The sequence below is a fragment of the Furipterus horrens genome, unplaced genomic scaffold (genome assembly GCF_987537825.1).
Source record: "Furipterus horrens unplaced genomic scaffold, mFurHor1.1.pri manual_scaffold_10, whole genome shotgun sequence".
NCBI classification, from domain to species: Eukaryota; Metazoa; Chordata; class Mammalia; order Chiroptera; family Furipteridae; genus Furipterus; species Furipterus horrens.
The window spans coordinates 11,008,347-11,026,162 of NW_028327180.1; the positions used below are offsets into that span (position 1 = coordinate 11,008,347).

General features: G+C 36.8%; 1 protein-coding gene across 2 annotated transcripts in view; it reads left to right on the forward strand.

The window, feature by feature from the left end:
• The window catches only part of NAA15 (N-alpha-acetyltransferase 15, NatA auxiliary subunit), a 63,925-nt gene that overhangs the window by 31,933 nt on the left and 14,176 nt on the right, over positions 1 to 17,816 (forward strand). For both annotated transcript variants that reach the window (XM_090289050.1, XM_090289051.1), the window contains exons 7-15: positions 3,530 to 3,649; positions 5,811 to 5,906; positions 6,058 to 6,164; positions 8,185 to 8,257; positions 10,839 to 11,008; positions 12,139 to 12,291; positions 13,509 to 13,637; positions 14,991 to 15,204; positions 17,447 to 17,640. In XM_090289050.1, coding sequence (XP_090145176.1) covers positions 3,530 to 3,649; positions 5,811 to 5,906; positions 6,058 to 6,164; positions 8,185 to 8,257; positions 10,839 to 11,008; positions 12,139 to 12,291; positions 13,509 to 13,637; positions 14,991 to 15,204; positions 17,447 to 17,640 — 1,256 coding nt within the window. The remainder of the gene's footprint in view (positions 1 to 3,529; positions 3,650 to 5,810; positions 5,907 to 6,057; positions 6,165 to 8,184; positions 8,258 to 10,838; positions 11,009 to 12,138; positions 12,292 to 13,508; positions 13,638 to 14,990; positions 15,205 to 17,446; positions 17,641 to 17,816) is intronic.

The window sequence follows — 17,816 nt, forward strand, 5'->3', positions numbered from 1 at the left end:
CAAAACACAGGTGGTGATTGCTTGATTTTATAAGGCATAGGATGAAAATTCTTTGAAACATCTTTTTAGCAGAACAGATTGTACACCAGCTTTCTTTATTGCCAGTCATATATATATATAATAGATAAATTAGTCTTTACTGAAGAATATATGGGATATCCCTAGAGTCCTTTAAAGTTTATCTGGTGGGCATAGAAGGAACATGAATCAAAACCAGAGATTTGGGTTGTTATGTGTAGATCGCAGTAGGAGGGGTAGATCTTTAAATAAAGATCTTTAGTGCTGCTGTTACTGGAGGGCTGAGGAAAAAGAGTCTTAACCAGTTTTAAGAGTTGAAGGAGGGAGTGATAATGGAAAATAAAAAAGTAACAATTGAAAATACAAGTAACTTAAAAAAATTTTTTTAAAGATTTTATTTATTTTTAGAAAGGGGGAAGAGAGGGAGAGAAACATCAGTGTGTGGTTGCCTGTCATGTGCCCTCACCTGGGGACCTGGTGCACAACCCAGGCATGTGCCCTGACTGGGAATTGAACAGGCGACCTTTTGGTTCACAGGCCGGCACTCAGTCCACTGAGCCACATCAGCCAGGACAAGTACTTTTTAAGACTTACCATCTGAAATGTTGCTTTGCCTCTGTTAGCCCAGGTAACTAAAGTTTGCTGGTTTCAGATTCCCTTGGCTCCCCTTGAAGTTGAAAACAAGAAAAGTGTGTGGTATCTGTATGCACACTGGAGATAGTCATTATTTGCCAGGTGAACTTTGAACAGATGATAAAGCCATGGAAAGAAAAAAAATGGAAGTTTAAGGTTCCTGGACCTCAGTTGTGAACCATAGATTCTGAGCAGCTCTTTTTCATTTGAGTTGTCAGTCCCTTAACCATCCATTAGTTATAAAGGGAAGAGCTTTATGACTTACTGGGAAGATCACAAGATTGGAAAAAGTAGTTCGGTTCCTTCATTGGCTGGCAGCTCACTAGCTATATGGTCAGGGGCAAGTCTTGGGCCTCAGTTTCTTTATGAAAGTACACAACAGTTTTCAAAATACTCTTTAATTCCATCATTTCATTTGCTCCTCTTGATAACTTTATTAGTGAGGAAGAATGACAGATAAATCAAGTTAAATGAGGACTCAGAATTAGCCAGTGGATTTTAGCAATTTGGAAGTCATGGTTGACCTTAACTAAAGCACTTTCTGGATGTTTGGAAGGAAGGTGGTAAAAGCCCAAGCAGATCTAGTATATTTAAATGAGATTGAAAGTAGAGGAATTGCAGGTATAATGTGTAAATGGCTCACACAAGTTTTGCTATATAGAAAAACAGTGGTGGATAAAATGGGTTATAAGATTAAATAAAAGGTTTTTTTATAGCATGTGCTTATTTTCACTTGGGAATGATCTAGTAAAACCATATACAGTAGAGGGATTGTGATCTGGTGGATACATTGAAGGATTAGCCTTGGGTAACACACGTGCCTGATCCCCAGTGACAAGAGATGGTAGAGCATATGGGCAAGTGGGCGTGGAGATGGAGTGGGCAATTGGGAGTTCTGGTTTCTTCCATTTTCTCAGTGAAATAGGCAACGGCCATCGGTTCATTCCATAGTCTGTATGGAACACCTGTGGTGAGTCAGGTATTGGGGACAGTGTATGTAAAGAGAATAGAATGGAACTGACAGAAGAGTTATCAGTCTTTGGGAATTTCAGGAGTAAAGGCATTGTTGTTAGTGGCGGGAGGTCAGAATAATTTGGGAACTTCCTGGAATGGGTGAGTGGGCACACAATTAGGTAGAAGTTTCATTAATTCTTATTCTACCAGCTCCTTTTACAAAGAAAGTGTGGGAGAAGATTAAAGGAAGGAAAGGGGGATGGCTATAGTGTAGAGGAGAAAAGTCGCAGGATATTTTGTTTGTTCTTGGTGAAGCTCACTTTTGGTTAGTACAGAGCAGGCTGTCACCCTCAGCACTTTTGAGATTTGGGGACTGAGGTGTTGGAGAAAGAAGTGTCCTGTATGTTGCAGAATGTTTAGCAGCATTCCTGGCTTCTACCCATCAGATACCAGTAGCACCCACCTCCCCTTTACTGTGACAACTAAAAATTCTCCAGATATTACTAAATGTCCCCTGGGTGGCAAAAGTACCCCCGGTTAGAACCACTGGTATAGACATTAAGAATATGGGCTCTTCAGACAAATTGCTTGGGTTCAAATACTGACTCCAGCAGCTGACTAGCTGGGAGACCCTCAGCGGGTTTACTTAGGTGTCTTCTTTAAAATGGTGAAGGTTATGATAACCTGCCTCATAGCATTTTGAGAATTGAGTTAGTTCGTGCATGTGAAACATTTTAAAGTCACTAGCACACAGTGTTCATTTTTATTATCTGGTGAGAGCCAAAGATGTAAGGATAAAATTATGGTTTGCAAATAATACTTTTGGTTAATAGGAGTCCATTGAGGATAAGGTTTCTGAGCAGTGTTTGAGGCTTATGTGAATTTGGAGCTCATATTTCTAGTGAAACCAGTGCCTCTGTCCATTCATCTGATGACTGCTTTCTTTTGTGAGAAAGTGTGGAGCAAACAAACAAGTGGAATGACCCAGGCCTTAAAATTGGTAAATAAGGGAGCTGAGGTTTTGAGACTGATTTTGATACTTGAGACTACTAATAATATTCAGGGATAAGATTGGTGCAGCCCAGAGGAGACAACAAGGAAGGAGTCTACTGGTTGCCGAGACGGCCTAAAGAAAAAAAGGGAATGGTTTTTCCAGAAGATTGACAGATAGGATTGGTGAGAGAGGAAGAAGGAAGACAAGCCAATTAAGCTTAATGCAAGATGCCTGTTTGGTAGTCAGAAGCGCTAGAAAATGCAGGTTTTAGATGTGGTCATGAATGTGGGCTGCTACAGCAGAATAGTTTTATAGTTGATGAAAGGATGATATATTTAGGGTATTGGATTGATTCATTGATTTGGATGTTAAGCGCTGACTGTTGTGGCTCAGATGGGCATCATCCCATTAACTGAAAGGTTGCTGGTTTGATTCCCAGTCAGGGAGCATGCTTGAGGTTGTGGGCCAGGTCTCTGGTTGCGGTGTCTGAGAGGCAGCCGATCAATGTTTCTCCAGCACATCGATGTTTCTCTCCCTCTCCTTCTCCCTCCTTTCCCCTCTCTCTAAAAATAAAGTAAAATCTTTAAAAAAATAATTTGGACATTAAAATTGTCACTATGATGTCAAGGATGATAAGCTGAGTAATAGGTACTGGTTCGGTGATTGTGTTCAGTGAGTTTGGGAAAGTAGTTTGGAGTTAGACCAATATTAGAATACATTGAGGATGTGACGAGAATGGCATCTAGATGGGAACTTCAGAAAGGGGGAAACAATAAAATTACATGGCAAAAGGTCCTGTTAAAGGAAACTGGGAACTCAGGAGGATGCCTAATCCATCCACTTCCCAACACTAAAGAGATTTTAAGGGAAAGTTGGAGGGAAAGTTAAAGTTACAACTAGAAAATATTTAATTTGATTTGTTTTTATCAGGGGAACTTCTGTTGCAATTAAGTCGTTTGGAAGATGCAGCTGATGTTTATAGAGGATTACAAGAGAGAAATCCTGAAAACTGGGCCTATTACAAAGGCTTGGAAAAGGCACTCAAACCAGGTAGCATTGTTTAAAACTTTATAAGTTCTAATTGCTTCTTTTGCTATTGTTGGCCAAAAAGTCCATATGGCTTTTTCCATAAAATAAAAGACACATTTTCATTTCCACCATTAACTTTATTGATTTGGATATTTTGAGTATGTCGGCTACTTCCCCTGTGGTGTAGCATTGATTGTTCTCAATTAATGTCTCAATTTGGTCGTGATCAGCTTCAACTAGTCGGCCTGACGGTGGCGCATCGTCGAGCGAGAGGTCCTCAGCACCATCCAGCCACTCACAGCGTCTTCTCCGCAGGCTGCACAGATCTTTGTGTTTCAGTTGCATTTTTACCTTTCTTTCTTTCTTTCAAGGTTTTATTTATTTATTTTTAGAGAGAGGGGGAGAGAGGGAGAGAAAACATTGATATACGAGACATACATTGATTGGTTGCCTCTCGCGTGCCCCCAAATGAGGACCTGTCCTGCAGTACAGACATGTGGCTTGACTGGGGATCAAACTGGTGACCTTTTGGTTTGCAGGCCAGCACTCAATCCACTGAGGCACACCAGCCAGGGCTTTAAAAAAAAATTTTTTTTTAAGATTTTATTTATTGAGTTTTTACGTTTCCTGAAATAAGCATAATATGCCAAAAGTGTTGTGTATTTCCTTCCATATTTAATATTAAATGCCTACACAGAAATTCACCAGTTATGATACTTTTTTTTTTAATGCATGCTGATATGACAGCTGTCACAATACAATCTAACGAAATTGTTTCAAATGACGTTAAAGACAACTAAGCGCTACTAGAGCCATCTTACCGAAAAAAGGCAAATGAACTTTTTGGCCAACTCTGTATTTTATTAACTCATTGAGAAACATAACTAGAAAAACAGTGGCTAATAATTGGTTCAGAATCTGAATACAGAAGTACATTTGCAAATTTCCATTGAATATGGCAGATGGAGCATTTTCTGAAACCTCTCTTACACACAAATTTATAGAAATAGTTGAGAAAAAAATTACAAACAACTTTAAAAAATTCAGAAATGCATAGCAACACCAAAAGCATGAAAGGGAAGTTTCCACGGACAGAGATGTCTCCCTAAAGGAAAGAAGCAAACAAACTTCTGCGGTAACACGTGGCCACAACATAGTGGCCTGCCAGGGGCACATGATTACAGCTGAGAGAACTGCACTTTTCTCTGTGGGAAGAGGGGCTAAGTTTCCATTACTCAGATAAACTTGGCTCCAGAGACTCTCTTCTCCTCTCCCTGTCCCAACCCTTTTTCCCCATCACCCTCTCCAGTGAATGGTACCCACTTGTGAGGACAAGCCCAGAAACATGTCGTCTACAAATAGGCCTGCCTGTTTCTCAGCCATGAGGTTTCCTTCGAGACTGGTGCTGAGCCATTTCTGATCATTGCTATATGCAGCAGAAACTTCATAACACAATGTCATGCCACCGTAGGAGCACCAGCACAGGGGTGATACTCACCTGTGCTGGTGTAAGGGAGAGTAGAGGCAATGGGAGGAATCTGGGACAAGGACAGGCAGTTGCAGCCGTGAAATCTGAATGGTTATGAGAAGGTACCAATTAGCCCTCTGGGGAAAGAAAGACCTACTTACATAAAAATCTTAGCAGAGTGAATAAAAGAGAGGCCATGGCTGAAGAGAAATTGGTATAGGGAAGATTAGTGAACCTAGGAAAGGTCAGAACTGAGAGTGAAAGAGAAAATATAAAAGAAACTGGGAAAGATGGAGCTAGGGGGCAGATCCAGAAGCTCCAAAATAAAATCAGAGGAGAAGAGGTAGAAAAGCAGAGGCTGAAAAGAGAGGTGGGGAAGCCATGTGTCGGAATATCATAATCCAGCCTTTCTCAGAACTAGAGTAAAGGCCGTCTCAGGGTTTGAGAGGCTACCTAGGACAGAGCAGGGTAAAGAAAACTATGCACTTTACACGAGTGTGGGTATTTAAAATGTGAAAATATTAGAAGGAAGGGAATATTCTGAAATGATTGTTGATATATTTAAGTGGTTAGGTTATAAATAATTTCCTTTTCATCTGCAAATTTTCTGTTTAACATGGTAATTTTTGTATACTTTGAGTAATTTGTAATTTGCTAGAAAAATATATTATAATCATATATAAAAAGAACTTTTTTTTTTTTTTTTGTCTCCAGCTAATATGTTAGAACGACTAAAAATTTATGAGGAGGCCTGGACTAAATACCCCAGGGGACTGGTGCCGAGAAGACTGCCATTAAACTTTCTATCTGGTGAGTGAGCATACTTGCAAAGAAATGAAAAGGATGCTATGGTTTATGGTTTCCTTGTTTTTAAATATATGAGTGTGAATACTGAGATTAAAGTATGCATTGTTAGAGTTATCGAGGTACATGTAAGTCAACAGGATTTTTTTCTTTCAAGGTGAGAAGTTTAAGGAATGTTTGGATAAGTTCTTAAGGATGAACTTCAGCAAGGGTTGTCCACCAGTCTTCAACACTTTGAGGTCCTTATACAAAGATAAAGAGAAGGTAAAGCAAAATACCTATTTTTTAAAAAACTATCACTTGTTTACTCACTATTTGGAATAATTGATTCTTGCATATCTGTGCACATAGTACACATTTTCTGAATCCAGAATCAGTCTTCCTAGCGTGTAATTTAAATGCTCCCATGCCTCTTCTTTTTCATCCTCTACTTGAGCTACAAAATGTATTCTTTGTTTTCTCTGTCTTCTCCTTCTGCTGTATACTTCGATAAGTCAGTATAGGCATGAAAAGTTGGTAAGGTACTGATTTCTTCAGTATTTTCTCGATACCTTACTACTAATGGTGAAACTCAGAAGTGATTTCTTTTTTAAAACTAAGTTTGAGCTTAACAATCTTTTTCCTGCCCTGGCTGGAATGGCTCAGTGGATTGAGCACCGGCCTGTGAACCAAAGGGTTGCTGGTTTGATTCCCACTCAGGACACATGCCTGGGTTGTGGGCCAGGTTCCCGGTTGGGGGCACATTGATGTTTCTCTTTCTCTTTCTCCCTCCCTTCCCCTCTCTCTAAAAATAAATAAAATCTTAAAAAAATAATAATCTTTTTCCTTTTTATTTGGTAGAAAAAACTTCTGTCAGAAGAGTCTCTTTGCTATCCCAGCAAGTTGACTTTCTCTTTCAGCTATATATTACAATATTCAAATGCTGTTAAGAGGATACTTTGATCTTCATTTAGATTATTTTGCTTGCAAGTGCAGTGGCATCAAGACATGTTGGTTGGGTTTTTTGTTGTTTTTTTAAAATCATTTACAGTGAAGGATCAGAGAAGATGGGACAAATTAAACATGCTAGACACTTAACATAAAGCACATAAGGTACACTTATTTGCCAGTCGTTTGTTAAATGGCCCAAGGTATGGGCTTGATTGATGACTGTTTCACTTATTTTTCTTGCATAAATCACTTATAAAATGTGGTCTGTTATTTTCAGTTTGGATAGAGTGTGAACTTGATGATTGCAAAGCATTCTTAATTGTAGAATTCCTATATGTTTTTATGGTATATAAGATTCTCATTTAAAGCTAAATTGGTTAAAAATATGATTTATCCTTGAGTCTTTCCACAGTGTTCAACTTATAGAAACAGCTCTTTTTGTTCTCATTTCTTAAGTTTACATAACATTGAATTAAATTCTGCAATGATGATAATAAATGCAACTGATTCAAACAGGTTTGGCAGAACAAAACTCTTAGTAAGGATGTAGCTCAGCTTGTGGGAGCAGAAGAACATGGGCACACCAGCATAACCTAGCTGTGACCATTCAGTCCTCACAGTTTCCTGAGGTAATGGAGAGAGCTGGTGTTACTCTGTCGGGTCACTTACGTTGAGGTTATTTAAGAGAGCTTCGGTAGTAACAAATCCATTATAGGTGGATTAAATAGAGAAGGGAATTAATAAATTAGAAGTACTCATAGATCTCTTAGGAAGCCAGGGGCAAGTAGTATAGTCATGACTCAGGAGAAGCCAAACCTGGACAGCCACTCATTCTCGTGGACCTCAGGAACCCACTCATGGTTCCATGTTGGTTTCCCTGATGCTGTCCCCTGGGTTAGGAAACTGAGAGCTGGTACTCTCGTCTCCTTACAGAATTTCTCTTTTCACATAGTATTTAATTTTTGATTTCTTGAACAGTGAATGCTAACTTGGGTGTTATTTATATGGATTGAGATAAATATGAACCAAGATAAAAATCATCAACAACATTATTTCTTTGTGTCCAACTTTTTTCTGATTATCTAGTTCAGCTCGATGCTTTGTTTTCTAGCAGGGAATGGAGTTGCCAGTAAGTTTTTAGAAAGTTATGTCTTAATACACACCTTTAAAAATAAAAGGTTTAATTTGCTTAAAAAATTTTTTCCATAGGTTGAGATTTATAAAAATGTGTCTCAATATTTATTGAGCCCTTTAATAATAAGTAACACATTTTGCACAGAAATGGTAACTATATATATATATGTGTGTGTGTGTGTTCTTTAAATTAAAGCGTGTTTGTGTATTTGTGCTCTAGGTGGCAATCATAGAAGAATTAGTAGTAGGTTATGAAACCTCTCTTAAAAGCTGCCGGTTATTTAACCCCAATGGTAAGTGCTCAAGTTTTGTTTTAAAAACATTTTGAAGTTTTTAATATACCATGAAAGTCTTAATTACAAGATCAGTGTTGTTCATTATTTAGGCAGTAAGCTTAGTATATTACACTTTTTCCCCTATAATATATAGAGATGCATTAATTTGAACATTGTGTGAAAATATTGGTAAAAAGAGAATCACATTAGCTTATTTAAAAACATTTTATGTAAAATTTAAAACTAGATATAATAACAGTGATTCTCCATTTACCCACCACCGAACTCCAGTAATTTTTAACTCATGGTCAAGCTTACTTCAGTTGTATTCTTATCTACTTCCTTCTACTGCATGTTATTCTGAAGCAAATCCCAAACATCACATCATTTCATTGATGAATATTTTAATATTCTGAATATTTTAACCATAATATCACCACATCTAAACATTAATACTTTCTTAATATCAAAGAAAAGAGGTGCAGGCTTATATTTCCAGTTATCTTACACATGTAATTTTTTGTTTTTGGAGTTTGTTTGAAGATCCAGATGAAATCTATACTTTGAATTTGGTTGGTGTGTCTCTTAAAGCTCTTTTAATCTGTAGGTTTTCTCTCCATTTTCTCTTCTTCCTTCAAATTCTTCGTTAAAGAATTTAGATTTTTTTTCTTGAGTTTTTCTACAGTCTAGATTTTGCTGAATGTACTCTCATGGTGTACCTTAACATGTTATTTCTCTGTTCTCTAAATTTATTATAAATTGGTAGTTGGACGTATAGCTGTGCTGTCTAGTATGATAGACATTAGCCACATGTGGCTATTAAAAATTTTAAATTTCAATTTCTCAGTTTCAGTAGCCACATTTTAAATGCTGCTCAATAGCCATCTGAAGCAACTGCCTACCATGTTAGACAGGGCAGATACAGAACATGTCCACCTTCGCAGAGACTTCTAATGCACTGGTCTGACCAGGGGCTTGATGAGCTTTAAAACTTGGGGGGTTGTTTGCTTTTTTGTTTTGCTCTAAACACAGGAGTCCTAAGCAAGATTATTTCGCAGGTGGTGGTGTGTCGTTCCATCAGGAGGCACATAGTGTTTGTTACACATGTTGGTAACTGTTAGGAATTACAAACTGGTGATATTCCATTAAAAGAGAACAACTTCTGCATCCATTTCTGCTTTTTCTTCCCTGCCTCCTCTACCCTTTTTCCTCTACCTGTTCTTTACCAGTTTTCAAAATAATGAATTGGTTTAGTAAACATCCTTCAAAGATGGTTCGTACACACGTTTTAAAGGTATTATGAACTCCTGGATTTAAACATATTTGATGTTTTAAGTCATTGCAGTTTTAAGTGGGAGTAGATGATAGCTTCCTTGCAGTTTGGTATGACAAGATTATTCCAGTTTATCTTGTACACTGCCCATAATGGACCTGGAATCAGCTCTTTTTCCCGAGGAGCCCTAGTTCTGACAGGGGAACACCCAATATGGGACCTGGGGTGCTCATTGCTGTTGGGGTGATCATTGTTTTTAGGTCTCAGATTAATTTTAATAATACTTTTTAGAAGACGTTACCATGGTTTCATTGGTTAATCATCATAATGTTCCTTTGATTATCAGCATTTTCCTACATATTTTACAAATGTGGAAGAGGTTCAGTGACATGCCCAAGAATATGCAGCACTTTAGTTGCAGATCTGTCAGATCGGGAGTTGGTGAGTTCCACTCCTATTGTTTGTCCGCTGAGCCATCCTACTTTTACCAGAAAAAATAAGCAATCTCATGCTTTCTCTGAAAGCAAATAAATAATTCTGAGCTTAGAAATTTGTGTTAAAAAAGCACTTTTTAATGTGTGGGTTGTATATTTAACTTACACATTTTCTTAATGATACATAAAAATTAAATGACAAACTAAAACATAGAATAAGCATTTTTACTTACCTCCTTTTTGGGTGTAGTGTTTATTCTACCTCAATTATGAATTGTTGCATATTCAGCATAATACTAAAATATATTAAGAATATTATAATCACCAAAATTTAATATAACCACATCACAAGTTTATTTATGTATAGTTAATACGTTAGCTAGAAACCCAATTAAACAGTTGGGCCTCTTTTTTTTTTTTTTTAACCTCACATTAATAGAATTTTTTTTTTCTTTTCTTTTTCTTTTTTTCTTCTCATATAACATCCTGATCATACACTCTCATAGTTCTAGTACAACTTGTCTTCCCCCACACCTTTCAGTTTCCTTTCAGGTAATTTCTTGTATCTTTGATTTCACTTATCTGCCATAGTTATGTGAAGAAAGTTCTTACTAAACGCAGAACATTGTGCAAGGGGCTATCATGATACAGAAAAGAAAACGTGGTCACCTTCAAAGACCTTATAAATTTAGGGGTAGTTTTATAGCTAGGTACATAAATACATGGTTCAAACTAGTTTCCTAATTAATAAGGTATCCATTTTGAGGTGGGTACCCTCTGTGTGTGTGTGTGTGTGTATATATATATATATATATATGTATGGTGTATAAATAATGACTAATCTTGTTGTTGTTTTTTTCTTTCTCGCACCTGCCTCCCCTACTTTTTAAAGATGATGGAAAAGAAGAACCACCAACGACATTACTTTGGGTTCAGTACTACTTGGCACAACATTATGACAAAATTGGTCAGCCATCTATTGCTCTGGAATACATAAATACCGCCATTGAAAGTACGCCTACGTTGATAGAACTCTTTCTTGTGAAAGCTAAAATCTATAAGGTAAAAATCTATTCCTTTTTTTCTTATAAGGTAATGAGACTTATGAAAAATTTTTCTATATTTTACAGATTCTGAATGCTATAAGAACAATGACTATTTGATGGCTCATAGACCATGGAATAACAAGTATAGTACATATTTCTCAGTCTGATTACTTGTAAATTTGTCATGGTCATGCTAATTGGATCACTCATATCTATATATACACATATACATACATATATATGCTTATTAATATATGGTTATTCATATTATATATCCTCATACATTTAGTACACATACATCTGGTTTTTTTCTTGGTTTTAAGTAGTAAGAGTATAGGTAATTGAAAGTAATTGTATTTTCTGTGAGATACTTGTTTCTATCAACACTTGAGTATGAGCATGTATATCTATGTCTGGTAATGTTAATAAAATTAAACTAAAGATTTTACTGTGAATATTGTATATTATCTCTTTTGCCTCCTCAGCTTTTGGGTCTTACATGAGAATCTCTAATCATGTTTTACCATCATCTTAAAATAAAGTTGGCTCTTAATACAAATATAATGTAGTAATAAAAGCTCTTGGGGAAGAGATTGTAAACCGGTAATTTATTTACCAAAATAATGAGATTAAGTAAGGTTTTAAAAGTACTTTTCAAAGCCAGGTTATGTTCATTGGTTTTGTGGTTTTGCCAAATGGACTAGTTAGGTAATGATCCTAACCAGTAATGTTTCCATCTTCCTTTGGGTAGAAATTTGGTCATGCCTTTGCCTTTTATGACCTTTACATTGAATTTTGTTGTTCTCACTTAAAGATTTCAGTTATTAGTTGTTCTTTTATTTAACCATTAGTTGTGAGTATTCACTGTGTTCCAGGCACTGTTGTAGGCAGGGAGGTTATAACAGCAGACAATGTTGTTAAAGCAAGTCTGCACTATTAGAGCGTCTATGTTCTCCATGGCCAGAAGGGTATCAGAACTTATATTATGGCACAATTTATGCATCTACATTGATTAGGGTCTTAAGGGTCAGAAAACTACCTTCCATTTGTGATTTTAGTCATTTATCAACAGGTTACTAATTACTAATTACTTGCATAATAGTTTCAGCATACTGACTGGTTTATTTTGTTTTTGTGCCCTGTCAGCATGCTGGGAATATTAAAGAAGCCGCAAGGTGGATGGATGAGGCCCAGGCCTTGGACACAGCAGACAGATTTATCAACTCTAAGTGTGCAAAATACATGCTAAAAGCCAATCTGATAAAGGAGGCTGAAGAAATGTGCTCAAAGTTTACTAGGGTTTGTACAGCTAATGTTCTTACTTATGAATAAACAGTTCATACTTGTTCACCTTATTTTTCAAAATGTATACCTAATATTTTTAATATCAAAATAGTCAGGACTTTAATTTATCACCTTATCAAAAAAAAGCCCTGAAATCGTCGTCGTCGGCAGCCGTCCGTCTCGAGAGACGATGGTGTAGCTTCTTAAGAGTCTATCTGCACTGCCGAGAATGGCTGTGCAGTCCGACTCGGGAGTGACACGGTATCTGTCTCCTCCCGTGTTGAATCGACATCTTGCGATGAAGCTACAGAGCCTGGGCAGGGTGATATGGAGGGTCTGCTGTTGCCCATGCAGCAGACCCCCCCTCTCTTCGCAGCTGAAGGATCCAAGGGAAAGACGGAGTCAATACAGCTTGGCTTCAGGTGCGCCGCAGGAGTTGCCGGTGTTGACTACAACGTCAAACCGCCTTAGGGACTCCGGCTCTGGATTTTCTGTCGGGGTTTACTCCCTTAGCCTTTCCCCTGAAGAGGTATGCCGCAAGGCAGCGGAGGTTTTTTGGAGTCAGAGTTTTCCTTCTCTGATGTGCCCTGACTGGAAGATCGAACCAGCGACACTTAGCTCGCAGGCCGACGCTCAATCCACTGAGCCAAACCAGCCAGGGTTTTATATTAGTATAAAAGATTATTTCCTTTTTAGATGGTTATACAGTGGGTTTTTAAACACTGATTTAAATTTTAAAAATTTATTTACTTTTAAGAGAGATGGGAAGGAACGGGGGACCTGGCCCACAACCAGGGCATGTGCCCTGACTGGGAATAGAACCAGCGATCTTTTGGTTTGCAGGCCAGCACTCAATCCACTGAGCTAAACCAGACAGGGCTAAACTCTTAATTTATATTGATGGATGTTCAGATGAATTTTTAGGGGTGAAGGAAACTCATATTAATGGAGTACCTGCTATGTGCTAGTGTTCTATTTCTTATGTTACTCTCCAATCCCAGTTAAATAAATACTTGGATTGTTTACAAAGGTACGTATTCTGTTCAGTGGTTAGAAATATAATTTCAGTTTCTTCCACATGGTAACTATTTCCTCTGACTCCGAGAATGGGTTAAAAAACAGAAAGTGATTTTGAAAGAATTCAAATGATTTGACCATCTTTTTCTTAACTTCTGTGGTGGAATGATGTATTTGGTAAGAAATGGTCTTGAATATGTGTGATTTTTACATAGGAAGGAACGTCAGCAGTAGAGAATTTGAATGAAATGCAGTGCATGTGGTTCCAGACAGAATGTGCCCAGGCTTATAAGACAATGAATAAATTTGGTGAAGCACTTAAGAAATGTCATGAGATTGAGAGAGTAAGTACCCTGTACATATGATTTTCTCTTTTTGTTCTGTTAAATGTTAACAAATCCTATTGCTTTTATATTTTCTTTCAAAGTGATTTCTAAATACTGGTATTTACATTTTTCAGTTTTATAATTGAAATAATAAACTACATTTTCTGCAGACTTCCTCATTGTCTACTCTTCCTGCAAGGATTCATGTAAAAATCTTTATGGAAAGTTTGTATCTTATGTTTTCATTGGTTTTTGAATGTTTCTTTCAGATAGCTGCCATTTCTTTAGTAACACATATGAAGTTCATTAAGTTATCGTAGAAATCTGTTTGTCATAGATTTGATTATTTTATTTATTTGTTTATTTATTTATTTATGGGGGGACCCCACTCTGTAACAATTCCCCCCTCTCAGACTTAAGACCCTTTCTAATTTTATAAAGGACAATGGGTGAAGGTCTTGTGCTCCTCTAGCTGCCTCAAGCTGGACATGGCCGTCGTCCTGCCTACCCTTGGGTCCAGAAATCCCTAATAGGAGTGGGGGTGTGAAGGGGAGGGTGGCCTTCCCACATGGGGAAGGACCGTGCAGATTCCAGGTCGGTGGGCTGTCCCCGGGCAACGGTGTGCTCGGTTTAACAGGCTGGCATCCTTGTATTCTAGGGGTGATTATTGATGCCATATACCTTGATATTTATAAAATAGGAGCTTTGAAAACTTTTTACAATATTTCTATAGCTATGTAATTCCTCATTTTTTGATAAATTCCTTGTTTTTCTAGTCCTCTTTACTTTTGATTCATTTTTGTGTTTTTCCCAGATAAAAATAGTTTATATAATTGCATGCTGGTTTTGTTGCTAAGTAGAGAACCCCTGAGCTTAGTTGAATTGTCTTAGTGTCTGGTTGCTTGACCTACTTGCTAATTGATTTCTACATACCAGCATTACCATTGCACAGGATTCAGATTGGTAACATCCGAAAAATTACCAAATAATTCATATTGCAATATTTTGCACATCATTATAAATATAAAAACTGACTGTTTAATGTGTAAATTACTGTATTGCATCATTTTGTATACTAGTAAATTACATTTGATTTGTCATGATAGCTATATTTAAGTATGACTAAGGAAGGAATAAATATATATTTAAAATACTGTGTTTCCTTGTAATTTAACAAATATTCAGTGCCTTGTGTATGCTATATACTATGCTACATGATGGCCAATTGTATTTACTTATTTGATATGCAAGGTATTTATATTGAATGACTATTTATGCCTAGGACACAAGTAATTAATTCCAAGGCTTTGCTTTTTGTAGTTTTCTTTGACATTGCTCTGCTTTAGTATAATAAAAAGACAATTTTGTTAGCATTTTATAGAAATCACTGATGACCAGTTTGACTTTCATACGTACTGTATGAGGAAGATTACCCTTAGATCATATGTGGACTTATTAAAACTAGAAGATGTACTTCGACAGCATCCATTTTACTTCAAGGCAGCAAGAATTGCTATAGAAATCTATTTGAAGCTTCATGACAACCCCCTCACAGATGAGAATAAAGAACATGAAGCTGATACAGGTATAATGTACAAAGATGTCTTATTCCTTGCTATGGTGTGTGTATGTGTGTTTATGTTTTTGTGTAATACAGATTTTTTTCCTGAGCATTTTGTTAAGCATCTTGTAAGAAGATAAAATGGCAAGCCTTTCACATCGGTGGGTTTTGCATCTGGATTCAGCCAACCATGGGTTGAAAGTAATGGGAGAGGCGGGTGCGAGTAAGTTTCAGATAGTGAAACGTGAATTTGTCATGGACCAAGCACTAAACTGAATGCACGCAAATGAAGTGATGTGTAGTCAGACCCTTTCGTAGCCTGTGTGCAGATGCAGGTTATATGCAAATACTCTGTTACGTAAGGAACTTCAGCATCCATGGATTTTACTATCTGGAGGGATCTTGGAACCAGTCCCCCAAAGACACTGAGGGATGACTGTGTATATGCTTAGAAAATAATTATAGTCGTTTTGCAAATTCTTCTAGAAAATAAAAGAAAAATACTATTTATTTTATACTTTCAAAAGTTTAGTAAGAATTTAATTTGTAACCAGTCATTAGCTTTTAAGAAGTTGAATTTCATGAGTTTTATATTTCATAACTGGTTTACCCAATACTGTAATTGGCTAGTTCCAGTAGTATAAATTGATAACTATATAATTAATATTGGCATTCTTCATTAGTATGTTGACTCTCAGTGTACCTAGTTATTGTCCTTTTTAATAATAATTTATAATTAACATACTAAAAGGTTAATATTGGTGGAACATTAAAAGCCAGCTTGGAATTAAGCTAGTAAAATTGCCCAGTGACTTACACGTGTGTGTGAGTGTGTGTGTGTGTGTGTGTGTGTGTGTTTAAGTGTAAATTCTCACCTAAGGGTATATATATTGATCTGAGAGAGAGCACAACATCAATCAGTTTGCCTATCATACGCATCCCAACTGGAGATTGGACCGGCAACCTTTTGGAGTACAGGATGACACTTAATCAACGAATCCACCTGGCCAGGGCAAGACTTCTCATTTGACCAGTTTTTATAGCAGGGTGTCAGGGTATGTAGGGAGAAACCTTCCTTACATATTTATTTGGGAAAGAATCTCAGAATGAAAGTGATCTAGGCATTAGAAGGATATAAATTAATCGTACGTCCAAATATTTTGTGATTCATGGCAAAAATGTTACAGGAGTTGGCCCTGGGTGGTGTGGCTCAGTGAATTGAGTGCCAGCCTGCAAACCAAAAGTTCACTGGTTCGATTCCCAGTCAGAGCACATGCCTGGGTTGTGGGCCAGGTCCCCTTTTGGGGGCGTGTGAGAGGCAGCTGATGGATATTTCTTTCGCACAGTGATGTTTCTCTCCCTCACTCTTCCTCTCTCTAAAAATTAATAAATAAAATCTTTAATAAATGTTACAGTAGTTGGAGCATAAAAAGTGTGTCTGATTTTTTTTTCAATCATAAATTTATTTCTCTTCTGATGTTATGGCTGATTGCTTTGCTCATCCTTCCTCCTGCTTTGTTGTTGTTAATTTGTTACTAAGTTTTACTTCCTGTTAGCCAAGAACAGTTTAGAACTTTCTAAGGTCACACATCGAAATCCTTGTACAGATTTCACATGAATCTGGTACTACCTGTTACTGTTTCTTCAGGTAGAAAGAAAATGCCAGTAAGATTCTACAGGACAATTTACAGTTGAAGCTGAGAGCTGAGAGCCTTTGGCTTTTTTTGTTTACCTTTTTGTTCACACTTCCTATCTTCCTCCTCTTCCTCATGTTGTACAAATAATCCATAATTAATTCTAATTATGCAAGTTGAAACAGTTCAGAAATATACCTTGCAAATATGAAAATCTTTCACTTTTCTCCTATCCTAAGCTGATCTCCTTTTAAACGGTTATCCCTGTGGAAGGTTCAATTTCCTTTGTACCCAGTTACGGTTTTCAGAGTTTCATGTGTACATATGTGATTGTATCTTTTATTTATAAGTATGTTCTATGTTTTTTATAATGTTTTGTTACTTTTACTTTTACATTTAATCATCTGGAATTGATTTTTATGTGTGATGTGGGATGGAGAATGGCTCTTTTTTGAAGCGGTTTCAGGGCTTTTTATCAAATACGGAATTGTTAGATGTCTAGGCACACATTGGCGTATGAACATGTATAATGTGACATTTTTATGGAGGTTTGCATGGGAATATTTAGTAGTAATTGATCATTACTAATCTGATCAAATGCTTATAATTTTATTAATACTTATTGCCTACAGCAAACATGTCTGACAAAGAACTAAAGAAGCTACGTAATAAACAAAGAAGAGCTCAAAAGAAAGCCCAGATAGAAGAAGAGAAAAAAAATGCAGAAAAAGAAAAGCAGCAGAGAAATCAGAAGAAGAAGAAAGATGATGACGATGAGGAAATTGGAGGTCCAAAAGAAGAGCTCATACCTGAGAAATTGGCCAAGGTGCTTGAAGCCAGTGTTTAGCACACCTGAGTGAAATATCACGACCAGCTGTTGTTATTTTATATTTTCCTATAACTAATTGGATTTTAGATTTTAAAGTGAAAAATCACTTTAATTTTAGTCTTCTTTTTCTTTTGTTCTTTTTTTTTTTTTTTTTTTTTTAATCACATTTCAGG